This window comes from Macaca thibetana, chromosome 17 (assembly GCF_024542745.1).
Source record: "Macaca thibetana thibetana isolate TM-01 chromosome 17, ASM2454274v1, whole genome shotgun sequence".
Lineage (NCBI taxonomy): Eukaryota > Metazoa > Chordata > Mammalia > Primates > Cercopithecidae > Macaca > Macaca thibetana.
Genome location: NC_065594.1, coordinates 9,360,946 through 9,375,954, shown reverse-complemented (window position 1 = coordinate 9,375,954; position 15,009 = coordinate 9,360,946). Strand labels below are relative to the sequence as shown.

Sequence of the window (15,009 nt, the reverse complement as noted above, 5' to 3'; positions counted from 1 at the left end):
TTTTTATTGATGAATGTTTTCAATTCTTTTGGATAAATAAAAGAAAGGATGGGTCATAGGGTAGGCATATGTTTAGCTTTTATAGGAAATACCCAAATTATTTTTCAGAATGGTTGTACCATTTTGTATTCCATCATCAATAAATGGTAATTCAAATACTTCCGTATCCTTGCCGACATGTGGTGTCAGTATTTTAATTTCAGTCATTCTAGTAAGTATGAAATGCTCTCTCATGATTTTAATTGGTATTTCTCTGATGACTTACGTAGAGTACCTTTTTATGTGCTGGTCATGGTATACTTTTTGTGTAGTGTCATTTCTTTTTCCCAGTTTTTAATTGGATTATTTGTTGCTTTATTAATGCTTTTTATGTTATTAGATCTGTGCATTGTGAATATTTTCTTCCAGTTTGTGGTTTGCTTTTGATTTTCTTTATGGTATCTCTTAATAAGTAGACATTTTACATTTTGATGAAGTCCTGTTGACAATTTTTTTAAATGAATAGTACTTTTAGTGTCTTAAGAAATCTTATCTATCCCAAAGCTGCAAAGTTTTTCTCCTGTTTTCTTTTGGAAACTGTATTTATGTCTGTGATTCCTCTTGAATGAATGTGTGTGTGTGCGTGTGTGTGTGTGTGTGCAGATGAGTAATTTTTTTCATATATACAGTTGTAGCATCACTTACTGAAAGTTTTATTTTTTCATTGAATTACTTCAGCACCTTCATTGAAAATTATTTTGTTGTGTATGTGTGGGTCTGTTTCTGAATACTATTCTGTTCCATCGTTTTTTAAATCCACACACATGGTTACCTAAGTTACTTGTTTTTTTCTTGAGCAAGCTTTGGTAACTTGTGTCTTTCAGAGAATTTGTCTATTTTTTATAAGTTGTCAGATTGTTTTGGATTTGACCTAATGTGAATGTGGAAGCTGATTAAATAGTTATGAGAGATGGTGGATTTCATGTCTGGTTCTGGAACTTGAAGTCAATAAGGAGGGCACTTAGGAAGAGATGATGAATGTGAAGTGGTAGAAGTAAGGACAAACTCTATCTGTGGAGGTAGAATCCATGAGGATACATTGAAATCTGTGTTGAACTCTTTTTTTTCTGCTGAGACTCCTAACCTTGATGAATGGGCTTTCTGACAGAAGAAGCTAGCTAAATGTATACCTGGCTCAAGAGTCAAGAAAGCTGAAGGGGCCGGATGCGGTGGCTCATGCCTGTAATTCCAGCACTATGGGAAGCCGAGGCGGGCGGATCACAAGGTCAGGAGATCAAGACCATCTTGGCTAACACAGTGAAACCCCATCTCTACTAAAAATATAAAAAATTAGCCAGGCGTGGTAGTGGGCGCCTGTAGTCCCAGGTACTCGGGAGGCTGAGGCAGAAGAATGGCATGAACCCGGGAGGCGGACCTTGCAGTGAGCTGAGATCGTGCCACTGCACTCCAGCCTGGGTGGCAGAGTGAGACTCCATCTCAAAAAAAAAAAAGCTGAAGGAAGATATGTGGCAGAAACTACAAAGAGCTGAAGGTGCAAGTGCTGCCCTACACTAACAAGGAGAACGGAGAACCAAGAAATAAGTGACAGTATGTGCCAGCTTTCTGAGATGATTCATTTTTGCCTTTCACGTCTCAGACATAACTCATGTGGTCCACAATAACCCAGAACTATGCAATAAAGAGAATTCTGGGAAATGAAATTCCAGCTTCACTTAAGTTGGCATAATACAAATCTACACACCTTATTTTCCTTTTTTTGGCCATAGGATCTGTAGTGATGGCTCATTTTTCATTCCTAATATTAGTAATTTGTCTCTATTGTTCTTCATAATTTTTGGTTGAGATTTATCAATATTGTTAATCTTTTCAAAGAACCAAATTTTTGCTTTGTTAGTTTTCTATTTTCTATTTCAGTGATTTCTTCTCTCTTTAAAACAATTTTTTTTGCTTTATACTTTGAGTATAATTTTTTCTTTCTGAAGTTAGAAACTAAGATTATTGATTTTAGGGATAGCCCTCTCCCACTTTTTTTTTTAAGAGACAGAATCTTGCTCTGTTACCCAGGAGTGCAGTGGCATGATCGTAGCTCACTGCAGCCTCAAACTTTTGGGATCAACAGATCCTCCCACCTCAGCCTCTTGAGTAGGGACTGCAAACACATGCCACTGTGCCTGGCTCATTTTTTTTATTTTTATTTTTTGTAGAGACAGAGGCTTGCTGTGTTTCCCAGGCTGGTCTCAAACTCCTGGCCTCAAGCAATCCTCCCGATAGCACTGGGATTGCACATGTGAGCCACTGCACCTGGCCTTTTTTTCTTTTTTTAATGTGTACATTTTAAAGCTATAAATTTCTCATTAAGTACTGCTTTGCTTTTATCTCACAAATTTTGCTATATCTTTTTTTTCTATTAAGTTAGAACTATTTTCTAATTTTCTTTTTTTTCCCCCTTTCTTTGGTCCTTGAGTTATTTAGCATTTAAGTTGGTTTGGGAGCCAAATAACTGGGGTATTTTCTAGATATCTTTTTGTTGATTTTTAATTTAATTCCATTGCAGTCAGGAACATACTCTGAATGATGTCAATTTTTGAGCTGCTTGAGATTTGCCCTTCAGCCTATAGTCTATCTTGGTGAATGCTCCAGATGCAATTGAATAGATTGTTTATTCTGAGCTTGTTATAACATTCTATAAATGTCAGCTAGATGAAGTTGGTGTGATAGTGTTATTCCAATAATAAGATCCTTGCTGACTTTTTAATCTAGTTTTTCTATCAATTACTGAGAGTGGCTTATGGAAATCTTCATCTGTGACTGGGAACTTGTTCATTTCTCCCTTTAGTTCTTTCAGTTTCTGTGTTATGTTTTGCTTCATGTATTTTGATGTTCTGTTGTTAAGTAAATAAATTATCATTGTTATATCTTCTTGGTCCTATTACCACTATGAAATGCCTCTCTATCTCTGAGAATACACTTTGACTTGGTATCTGCGTTGACTGCTATTAATTTAGCCTCACTGTCTTTCTTTTCCTATTGTTGGTGTGCTAATATGCTTTTCATCTTTAATGTTTACCCCAACCTGTCTTTATATTTACAGTGCAGTTTTTATAGACAGCATATAGTTGAGCCTTGCTGTTTGTCCAGTCTATCTCTCTCTGTTTGTTTGTTTGAGTTGGAGCCTCACTCCGTTGCCCAGGCAGGAGTGTAGTGGCGCGATCTCAGCTTACTGCAACCTCTGCCTCCCAGGTTCAAGCGATTCTCCTGCCTCAGCCTCCCAAGTAGCTGGGACTACAGGCATGTGCCACCATACCTAGCTAATTTTTTTGTATTTGTAGTAGAGACAGGGTTTTGCCATGTTGTCCAGGCTGGTCTTGAATTCCTGAGGTCAGGTGATTTGCCCACCTTGGCCTCTCAAAGTGCTGAGATTATGGGCGTGAGCCACTGCGTCTGGCTGTCTCTGCTTTTTAATAGAAGTATTTATTCCATTTAAATTTAATGTAATTAGTGATATAACTGTGTTTAAGTCTGCCATCTTGCTGTTGTACTGTTTGTTTCTCTGTACCCCCCTTGCTAATTTCTTTTGGGCTAATTGACTGTTTTTACTATTCATTTTAATGCCATTAGTGGATTTTTAGCTGTACCTGACTATATTTATTTTAGTAGTTGCTCTAGCAATTACAGTATGCATAATTTTATATAGTTGTGTGTGCTTTTATCTTTTAAATTGTATGCCTAAATCAAAAGTGATTTATATACCACCACCATTATAGTACTACAGGATTCTGTACCTATCTTATATTTACCTTTATTAGAGAACTTTATATTTTCATTTGCTTTTGTGTTACAGTCTAGTATCCTTTTGTTTCAATTTGAAGGACTCCATTCAGCAATTTTTGCAAGGCAGGTCTATTCGTGATAAACTCCCTAAGTTTTTGTTGATCTAGAAAGGTCTCCTTCATTTATTTCACCTTCATTTTTGAAGAGCAGTTTTGCCAAAATAGTATTCCTGGTTGGCAGACTTTTTCTTTTAGTACTTTGAATATATAATGTCACTCCTTTCTGACTTGTGATGTTTCTGCTAAGAATTATGTTGATATTTTATGAGTGCTCCCTTATAGATGACAAATAACTTTTCTTTTGTTGCTTTCATGATTCTGTCTTTGAATTTTGACAATTTGATTATGTGTTTCTATGGTCTTCCTTAGGTCATCCTACTTGGAGTCCTTTTAAGCCTCATGAATTTGTTCATTTCTTTTCTTATATGGGCATACCTTGTTTTATTATGCTCCTCTTTATTGCACTTTGCAGATACTGTGTTTTTCACAAATGGAAGGTTTGTGACAACCGTGAATTAAGCAGGTCTGTGAGGGCCATTTTTTCAACAGCATGTGCTCACTTTGTGTCTCTGTCACATTTTGAAAATTCTCACAATATTTCAGACTTTTCATTATTATTTATCTGTTACAGTGATCTGTGATCAGTGATCTTTAATGTTAGTGTTGTAATTGTTTTGGGGTACCACAAACTATGCCCACATAAGATGGCAAACTTAATTGATAAATGTGTGTTTTATGACTCTTCCTTTCCTCAGGCCTCCCCATACCCTCAGACACAACAATACTGGAATTAAGCCAGTTAAGAACTCTACAGTGGTCTCTAAGTGTTCAAGTGAAAAGGAAGATGCAACTCAAGGAAGAATTACATCTTCCTTTCCATGTAAAGGAAGACATTATATGAAATCAGAAGCTAGACACGAATAAGCTTAGTGAGGAAAGCATGATGAAAGCTGAGATACACCAAAGCTAGACCTCTTATGCCAAACAGCTAAGTTATGAATGAAAAGGAAGAGTTCTTGAAGGAAATTAAAAGCGTTACTCCAGTAAACACATGAATGATAAGAAAGTGAAACAGCCTTATTGCTGATATGGATAGAGTGATCTAGATAGAAGATCAAACCAGCCACAACATTTCCTTAAGCCACAGCCTAATCCAGAGCAAGCCCCAACTCTTCAATTCTATAAAGGTTGAGAGAGGTGAGGAAGCTGCAAGAAAAAAAAAAAGTTGGAATCTCAGAGGTTGTTTCATGAGGTTTAAAGAAAGAAGCCATCTCCATAACATAAAAGTTCAAGGTAAAGCAGCAAGTACTGACACAGAAGCTGTAGCAAGTTATCCAGAAGAACTAGCTAAGATTCCTTTTGAAATGCTACTGCTTACTGACAATGCACCTGGGATATATCTCTTTGATGGAGATATATAAGGAAATTCATGTTGTTTTCACGCCTGCTTACACAACATTCATTCTGCAGCCCATGGATCAAGGAGTCATTTTGACTTTCAAGTCCTACTTTTAAGGAATACATTTCGTAAAGTTGTGGTTGCCATTGATGGTGATTTGTCTGATAAATCTGGGCAAAGTAAATTGAAAACCTTCTAGAAAAGAATCATCATTCTAGATGCCATTAAGAACATTTTTGATTCATGCGAGGATGTCAGAACATCAGTCTTAACAGGAGTTTGGAAGAAGTTAATTCCAACCCTCATGAATGACCTTGAGGGGTTCAAGACTTTGGGTGGAGGACGTCACCACAGATGTAATGGAAAAGCAAGATAACTAGCACTAGAAGTGGTACTTGTAGTTGGGACTGGATTGCTGCAATCTCATGATAAAACTTGAACAGACAAGGGGTTGCTTCTTACAGATGAGCAAAGAAAATATTTCTTGAGGTAGAATCTCCCGTGAAGATGCTGTGAACATTGTTGAAATAACAACAAATAATTTGGAATATTTTATAAACTTAGTTGATAAAACAGCAGCAGATTTGAAGAGAATCAACTCCAATTTCAAAATAAGTGCTGTTATGGGTAAAATGCTGTCAGACAGCATTGCATGCTACAGAGAAATCTTTCATGCAGGGAAGAGACAACTGATACATCAGACTTGACTGTTTTCTTATTTAAGAAGTGGATACTGCCACCCCAACCTTCATCAGCCACCACTCTGATTCATCAATGTACATCGACATTGAGGCAAGACCATCCACGGGCCAAAATATTACAACTTGCTGAAGGCGGAGATGGTTGTTAGCATTTTTTTTTAGCAATAAAGTATTTTTACATTAAGATATCCACTTTGTAGATGTAATGCTATTGTACACTTAATAGACTACAGTATAGTGTAAATGTAGCTTTTCTATGCGTTGGGAAACCAAGAAATTCGTGTGACTCACTTTATTGTGGTGGTCTGCAACCAAACCTGCAATATCTTCGCATTTAGGAAGTTTTTGGCTCTTATTTCTTCAAATAAGCTCTTTGTTTCTCACTCAATTCCTTCTGGAGCTTCCATAGTATGTATATTGATCTATTTTATGGTATCTAAGTCCCATAGGCTTTCTTCACTTTTCTTCATTCTTTTTCTTTTTTTGTTTCTGACTTGATTATTTCAAATGACCTGTCTTTGGGTTCGCTAAGTAATCTGCTTGATCTAGACTGCTGTTGATCCTCTTTAGTGAATGTTTCAGTTCAGTTACTGTATATTTTAGCTCCATAATACTGTTTTGGTTCTTTAAATAGCTTCTGTCTGTTAAATTCTTATTTTGCTCATGCATTGTTCTGTTGATTACATTTAATTGTTTTTCTGGGTTATCGTGTATAGTGCTGAGGTTCTTTAAGATGATTATATTGAATTTTTTGTCAGATAATTCTTAGATCTTTTTTTTTTAGGATTGATTCCTAGAAATTAATTTTTTCCCTTTATTGGTACATGTTTCTCTGTAACATGTGCCTTGTTTTTTGTTGTTGTGATTTGTGCATTTGAAAGAACAGCCAGCCCTTTCGATCTTTATGAACTCACTTTGTACAGAGGAAGACCTTCACCAATCATCCTGGCTGGAGATTCCGAGGATCTCTCAAACCTTTTGTGGGGCTATTGCCTCTCTGGGCTTGTGCATGTAATTTACCAATTAGAGAGGTTTTCTGATTTCTTTTTCAGGAGCTTGTAGTCTCTCTTGCTCCTTCTGTTATCTATCTTTGGTATTGTAGCTTCTCTGGAACGCAACAAATCTCTTAACTCTCTTTTGTTCTTTGTGGCCCCTGGGTCTCCAAGGTCTCCCAGTTCCATCAGTCCTTCAAGTCAGGTGAAATAGAAATCAGTCCCTTGGGAAGTCCTCTGAAAAACTGAAACATTAGACATACATTCCACTCTTCTCTTTCCCTCCCAAGTAAGGAGCCACAAGCTGGTTGCTTTCTCCCAACCATATGGAGCTGTGTTGGCTTTTGTCTACTGTATTATAAGTTGCTAGCGCAGCAACAACTTGCTGAGTTCTCTCTTTGTGCCTGCAGCAAGTGTGGCAAGGCAGAAACCAGTCCCCTGGGCAGTCCACTGAAAAGCTGGAATGCTGGATGTACATTCCACTTTTCTCTCTTTCTCCTGAGGGAGAAGTTGTGAGGTAAACATTTCCTCTTGATTGCATAGAGCTGTGCTAGCTTGAGGAAGGAGCTGACTCAGGTAACATGAAATGGCTTTTCTTGGCCGGGCGCGGTGGCTCACGCCTGTAATCCTAGCACTTTAGGAGGCCGAAGCAGGCGGATCACCTGAGGTTGGGGGTTTGAGACCAGCCTGACCAACATGGAGAAACCCCGTCTCTACTACAAATACAAAATTAGCCGGGTGTGGTGGCACATGCCTGTAATCCCAGCTACTCGGGAGGCTGAGGCAGGAGAATCACTTGAACCCAGGAGGTGGAGGTTGCAGTGAGCCGAGATGGCACCATTGCACTCCAGCCTGGGCACCAAGAGTGAAACTCCGTCTCAAAGAAAGCAAAAAAGAAAGAAAGAAAGAAAAGAAATGGCTTTTCTTACTCATTTCAGTGCAGTCCTAGGCTTTGAGCTTGCCTGTGGGGCTGTGAATTCCTAACTGGTGTCTGAAGTTCTCATAAAGGCTTTTTGAACTATATTGTTAAGTTATCGTTTCTATGGGGGAGCTGCTATAGGAAGTCTGAGGCATCCTATTCTACTACCTTGCTGATGTCACTTCTGGCCTCCATTGTTTTTTTAATACAAGTCAGCTGCTATTCATATCATTGTTCCCTTGTGTGTGATGTGTCTTTCTCCCTCTGGCCACTTTTTTTTTTTTAAATCAACTTTATTGAGGAATAATTTATATACAATACATTTTACTCGTTTAAAATTTAATGAGTTTGACAGTTAAACAGCCATGAAACTATACCACAATCAATCTTTTATCCTCAAAAGATTCCTTGTGCCTCTTGTAATCCATCCTTCCCTCTTCCTTCTACAGCTCCCCCTCAGGAAACCACTGGTCTAATTTTTGTCCATATAAAGTATTTTGAAGTTCATATTAATAGAATCCTACAGTAGGTATCATTTTGTGACTAGCTTCTTTCACTCAGCATGGTGATTTTGAATTTCATCCATGTTTGTTGTTTTTATTGTTGAGTAGTGTTTGTTCCATTTACATGGACATACCACAGATTGTTTATCCATTCTCTTATTGATGAATATTTGCATTGTTTCTAATTTGGGGCTATTGTGAATAAAGTTGCTATGAATATTCATGTTCAAGTCTATGTAGACATAGACTTTTTGTCTTCGATAAATACCTATACGTGAAATGATGGGGGTATGTGGTGTGGTATATGTCTGCTGTAGAAAATAAGTTGGCAATTTCTTGAGTGATTGTCTTCTGTGGTTTTTTTTTTTTTTTTTTTTAAAGATATTCTATTTATCTTTGTGTTTCAGCAGGTTGACTGTGATGTGTTCCTTTTGTCTTGCATGTATGTTGGACTTCTTGATACTGTCTCACAGGTCATTAAAACTCTGTTAAATGCTTTTTTCCAAAATGTTTTCTTTATATTTTTAAGGTTGGATAATTTCTAAATCGATCTTCATGTTTACTGACCTGCTTTTGTCATCCCTAGTCCGCTTTTAAACCTGTCTAGTGAATTTTTTAATTTAGATACTGTATTTTCCAAATCTAGCATTTCCATTTGTTTACTTTGTGTGTGTGTGTGTGTGTGTGTGTGTGTGTGAGATGGAGTTTTGCTCTTGTCAGTCAGGCTGAAGTGCAGTGGCGTGATCTTGGCTCACCGCAACCTCAGCCTCCCGGGTTCAAGCTATTCTTCTGCCTCAGCCTCCTGAGTAGCTGGGATTACCGGCATGTGCCACCATGCTCAGCTATTTTTTGTATTTTTAGTAGGGACAGGGTTTCTCCATGTTTGTCAGGCTGGTCTTGAACTCCTGACCTCAGGTGATCCGCCTGCCTTGGCCTCCCAAAGTGCTGGGATTACAGGCGTGAGCCACCTCACCTGGCCTCCATTTGGTTACTTTTTATAGTTTTTATTACTTTGCTGGGATTCCTCATTTGCTTATTTTTGTCTCTTTTTAAAAATTCTTTGGCATTCTTCCCTTCAAAAAGTAGAGCTTAGTTCCCCTCCATCTGAATGTGGATTAGACTTAGTGATTTTCATCTAAGAAATAGGATATGGCAGAAGTGATGCTAAATGATTTCTGAGGCTAGATCATGAAAAGGATAGTTTCTGCCTGACTCTCCCTCACTTGGATCACATGGGATCATTTGCTCTTGAGGAGGCCACCTGTCATGCCTGGAACCATGTGGAGAAGCCCAAATGGGAAGGAACTGAAGTTTTCCACCAGCAATCAGCACCATCGTGCCAGCCATGTGAGAGCTACCTTTGGATGACTGTAGTTCTGGTCCATGACTTCCTGAGAGACCTTGTGTTAGTCAGGGTCCTACAGAGAGACAGAACCAACAGGACATGTATATATAGAGAGGTTTATTTTAGGCAGTTGGCTCACACGATTATGGGGGCTGGTAAGTCCAAAATCTGTACCCCAAGCTGGCAGCTTAGAGACCCAGGAAGAGCTGATACTACAGTTCAGGTCCAAAGGCTATCAGGCTGGAGACCCAGGGAGAGCAGTGTTGGAGTTGAAATCTGAAGGCCATTTGCTGAATTTCCTCTTCCGGGGTGGGGGTGGGTCGCTGTTTAGTGTTGTGTTTTATTCAGACCTTCCGTTGGTTAGATGAGGCCCACCCACGTTAGGAAGGGCAGTCTGCTTTACTCAAAGTCCACTAATTTAAATGTTAATCTCATTGAAAAACATGTTCACAGACACTTTCAGAATAATTTTTCTTTTTCTTTTTTCTTCTGAGATGGAGTTTCACTCCAATTGCCTGGACTGGAGAGCAATGGTGCAATCTCACCTCACTGCAACCTCCGCCTCCTGAGTTCAAGGGATTCTCCTGCCTCAGGCTCCCAAGTAGCTGGGATTACAGGCATGTTCCACCACACCTGGCTAATTTTGTACTTTTAATAGAGACAAGGTTTCACCATATTGGTCAGGCTGGTCTTGAACTACTGACCTCAAGTGATCCACCCACCTCCATCTCTCAAAGTGCTGGGATTACAAATGTGAGCCACTGTGCCAGTCCCAGAATAATTTTTCATCCACTCTTTGGGCACCATTGCCCAGCCAAGCTGACATATAAAATTAACCATCACAGACCCCCAAGCTAGAACTTTCTAGCTACACCACTCTTAAATTCTTGACACACAGAAACTTTGAGGATAATAGTTATGTAAAGTCTCTAAGTTTTAGTAAAATTTTTTATTCAGAAATGGATAATCTACCACTTTATAGTTTTTGTCAGCTAATTTTAGCATTTGATTCATTTGTTTCTGTTAGCTACTTTTTAATTCTCTTGAGTGTGGGCCATATTTTTCTGCTTTTTCACATATCCAATAATTTTATTGTATGTGCTACATTGTAGGGATTACAGATTATGTATTTTCCTTTAAATGGTGTTCTGGCAGACATTCAGATTATTGGCAGAACTAAGAAAAATCAGTATTCAGTTCTTTACTGCCTGTTGGCCAATACATGCAAACAGTTTTCTTTATATTCTGTCTCATTTTATAGTTGTTTACCATAGAAGGGCAAGTTTGGTAACAGTTATTTCATCGTGACTAAAAGTGGAAACCTCACCTATGAATTTTGAAAATTTTTGTAACATATTCCTTGGTCACTTTTTTGACTAGACCCCAAGGCTATACAACATAATTACTTGATAGATTTTTAGCTCACAGATTCCATCTTATATTATCTTTTCTGGCTGTTACTCTGTATTCTAATAATTTAATAATGTCATTACTTAAAGAGAAAACTTTTCTTTTTCTTAAAATAGTGCTTAATTTGGCTGGATGTGGTCACTCACGCCTGTAATCTCTGCACTCTGGGAGGCCAAGGTGGGCAGATCACCTGAGGTCAGGAGTTCAAGACCAGCCTGACCGATATGATAAAACCCTGTCTCTACTAAACATAAAAAAGTTAGCCAGGTGTGGTAGCAAGTGCCTGTAATTCCAGCTACTCAGGAGGCTGAGGCAGGAGAGTCACTTGAACCCTGGAGGTGGAGGTTGCAGTGAGCTGAGATCATGCCACAGCACTCCAGCCTAGGTGACAGAGCGAGACTCCATCTCAAAAAAAAAAAAAAAATCGAAAAAACTTAATTTACTGATTAAGCTCGTAAAATAATAAGCTTATTTAAGGCAACAGCAGAAGCAATTAGATTTAGAACCTATAAGCCATGCTGGAATATTGCACCTCTGAGAATTAACTCCTTAATACCTGGCTCTGTAATACATCAGTCATATACAAGTTGAAATACGAGTGTTTTTTTTATTTGTGATTTTAAAAATTTCTTCCCATTCTTTTTCTCTTCATCCATATTTTTGTTTGTTTGTTTGTTTGAGATAGAGTCTCACTCTGTTGCCCAGGTTGGGGTGCGGTGACCTAATTTCGGCTCACTGCAGTCTCCACCTCCCACATTCAAGCAATTCTCCTGCCTCAGCCTCCCAGGATTACAGGTGCATGCCGCCACGCCCGGCTAACTTTGGTATTTTTAGTAGAGACAGGATTTCACAATGTTGGCCAGGCTGGTCTCCAACTCCTGACCTCAAGTGATCCACCTGCCTCCACCTCCCAAAGTGTTGGGATTTCAAGCATGAGCCACTGTGCCCAGCCCATGTTTTGTTTTCTAAACAAAATATGTGTATGATATCTAATATATTTGAAAGTTTAGTTTTACTACCATATTACAATAATTATAAATAAAAATTGATACCAGTGGAGGGAATAAAATTTTTGCTGCTTGAACTGTCAGTCTTATTTAAACTTTTGTTTTTTGAACTTTAATGCTTCACTATAATATAGGGAGAAAAAATGTAATTAGAAAATAGTTGATGACAGCAAGTTTCTGAACTCTTAAGGAAAGCTTATGTATTAGGGGAGAGACATACTTTGTATTGGTATAAAGGCAGGAACTCAGTGTCCTTTGGAATTATACAAGAAGAAAATAAATACGGCTGAGAGGCTTCCTTCTAACCTTGTTTTTCTGTATGAAAAGTTTGTGACAGTTAATGACTTTGGGGTGCTTCTCTTTGTTTATTGTGGCTCTGAAAGTGCGTACCCTATGATCACGAAACCTGGGAAATGCTTTTTCCCCAAAGGGCTCCCAAACCAATAATTAGAACTCCACTCTTTCTTTCATCTGTATTAATTCATCAACAAGTGTTCATTTAGCTCTTTGCTATCTGAAAGACATTTGTTAGGAAATCTGGGAATATAAATAATGTGCATTCCTTGTTGTTAGAGAACTGCCTTGGAAGCCAGACATGTACTTACCCTAACTGCAGTAAAACAGTGGAATGCATGAGCCAATAGCTCTGCCCAGTATTTTTGGAACGGAGATGGAGGAATCCTAAATTCTTTTTTTTTTTTTTTTTTTTTTTTTTTTTTTTTTTTTTTTTTTTTTTTTTTTTTTGAGAGGTAGTCTTGCTCTGTGCCCCCGGCTGGAGTGCAGTGGCGCGATCTCAGCTCACTGCAAGCTCCACCTCCCGGGTTCACCCCATTCTCCCGCCTCAGCCTCCCGAGTAGCTGGGACTACAGGCGCCTCGCCCGGCTAATTTTCTTGTATTTTTAGTAGAGACGGGGTTTCACCGTGTTAGCCAGGATGGTCTCGATTTCCTGACCTCGTGATCCGCCCGTCTCGGCCTCCCAAAGTGCTGGGATTACAGGCTTGAGCCACCGCGCCCGGCCTAGGAATCCTAAATTCTGACTGGTGTACTTAGGGGAGACTTCATGGAGGAAGTTGTGTTTTAACTGAATTTTCATAGAGAAAAGTAGAATTGAAGCCATGGGTGCTTGAAAATGAATAGATAGATAGGTGTTGGCTGGAGCCACCTGATAGGATAAAAAGGCCTGGAAGAGATTGAACAATAAATAAAATTTAAGAAGATGAGAGATCTGAAAAGAATGATTTTGGAAATTCAGGGTAAAATTAGTGGAAATTAAAATATTAAAATTTTAAAAATTGGACAATTTATGAACAAAACCAACTGTGAATAAGAATTTTTATTTGAAAAAGGCAAGGATTATAAGAATCAGGATAGATGAAATCAGAAAACCATCCAATGTAATTAGATGTATTGCCTCTTTATATAATTTCCATAAAGAAATATCCATATTTCTTTAAGAATTAGAAATTGGTGGCAAGAAAAGCCAATATATCACTTATTCTTGTGGTTTAACAAACCACTCCGAAATTTAAAGAGACAAAATAATCGTATTATTCTCACATCGGATGGGGCACAGTTGGGATGGTTTGTGTCTGTTCATGATGCTTGGTCATGGTTGGGGGCGACTCCACAGCTGGGGCCTGGGATCCTCTGGAATGTCTTCATTCACATGCCTCGATCTCTGCTGGGACTGTTTTTCTGGAGCACCTACATGTTCCCTGTGGCCTTGAGATACTTGGATCTCACAGATGGTAGCTCAGGGCTCTAAGAGGTGATTGTTCCACTGGATCAGGTGGCAATGTCATCGAATTTTATGAATTAGCCTTGGAGGTTATGTAATGTCCCTTCTGGTCATACTTGTGACATTCTCAGGCCCACACTGATTCGAGGGGAGGGAAATTAGACTGCCTCTGGTTTAGGGAGTGGCAGGGTCCCATCGTAGAAATGGGTGTGGGATGAGAGAGAACTGTTACTGCTGTCTTGGTAAATACAATCTGCTGTAGTCAACGGAAGGCAAAATAATAGACACAAGTGAGTTCTAATGTCCTTACCTTAAGGCTCTTTTCATTTTAAGCATCTAAATTATGGCAGCAACTACCTGGTGAGCCCAACATACTCCTTTCTCAACTTTCCTTCATTTAGTTCTTTTTGCTTTTAGGCTGACCTCCTGAACACCAAGGCATTAATAGTCCTTTCAACTCGGAGTGACTCTGACTTCCTATTACATCAGGGTCAGAGTCCTTTTTTTTTTTTTTTTTTAATATGTTCCTTTTACTGCAAGTTCACATCTTATGTATCCTATCTGTGTCTGTTTGCATCTTTCAGTATTTTATTGTATTTTTCTATGTTTCCGTCATTCTGCTGCACGCGTCCTTCTTCCTACTTCTGTGTCGTTATCTGTGGTACTCCCATTTCCCAGGTTCTCTCTTCCCTTCTCCTTAAATTTTACTGATTTTTCAAAGCTGACGTTACAGCATGTGGACATCATGCAGTCTGCTCGCCCTGGCCTGTCTCGTGTCCCCAAGTGTTTCATCTGGGTTGGTGATTTCCCAGATGTCCCTCAGGAAAAGGACACTTCTGTCTCCCCAGAGTCCTATTTGTTGATTGACTGTTGGTGGGGGCTGTGAACATTTATTGAGTACTTACTGGCCAGGCTTTGCATGTATCAACTCACCTAACCCTCATGACAGCTTTGTAAGGTAGATTCTGTTCTTATTTACTTAGGAAACTGAGGACCCAGAGGCTAAGTGAGAGTGGGCATGTGAGTCCAGAGCCCAGACAGGCAGGCCCAGAATGTAGTTGTTATCTCCTGCACTGGACTGCCTGGTGTATTCAAGAAAAGTTGTATAAGGAGTTGTATGATACTTCTAACAACATTTATTTAGATTTAGAATGTGTATTAACT

General features: G+C 38.9%; 2 protein-coding genes across 8 annotated transcripts in view; one reads left to right on the top strand and one right to left on the bottom strand.

Moving 5' to 3' along the window:
- Positions 1 to 15,009, bottom strand: part of ALOX5AP (arachidonate 5-lipoxygenase activating protein) — a 734,005-nt gene that overhangs the window by 515,285 nt on the left and 203,711 nt on the right. The window lies entirely within an intron of this gene.
- The window catches only part of KATNAL1 (katanin catalytic subunit A1 like 1), a 167,521-nt gene that overhangs the window by 72,506 nt on the left and 80,006 nt on the right, over positions 1 to 15,009 (top strand). The window contains exon 10 of one of the 7 annotated variants that reach the window (XM_050766888.1): positions 4,586 to 12,829. The exons of the other annotated variants lie outside the window; for them this stretch is intronic. Coding sequence (XP_050622845.1) covers positions 4,586 to 4,731 — 146 coding nt within the window. The 3' untranslated portion in view covers positions 4,732 to 12,829. Of the gene's footprint in view, positions 1 to 4,585; positions 12,830 to 15,009 lie in introns of those variants that run through there. 7 annotated transcript variants of the gene reach the window in all.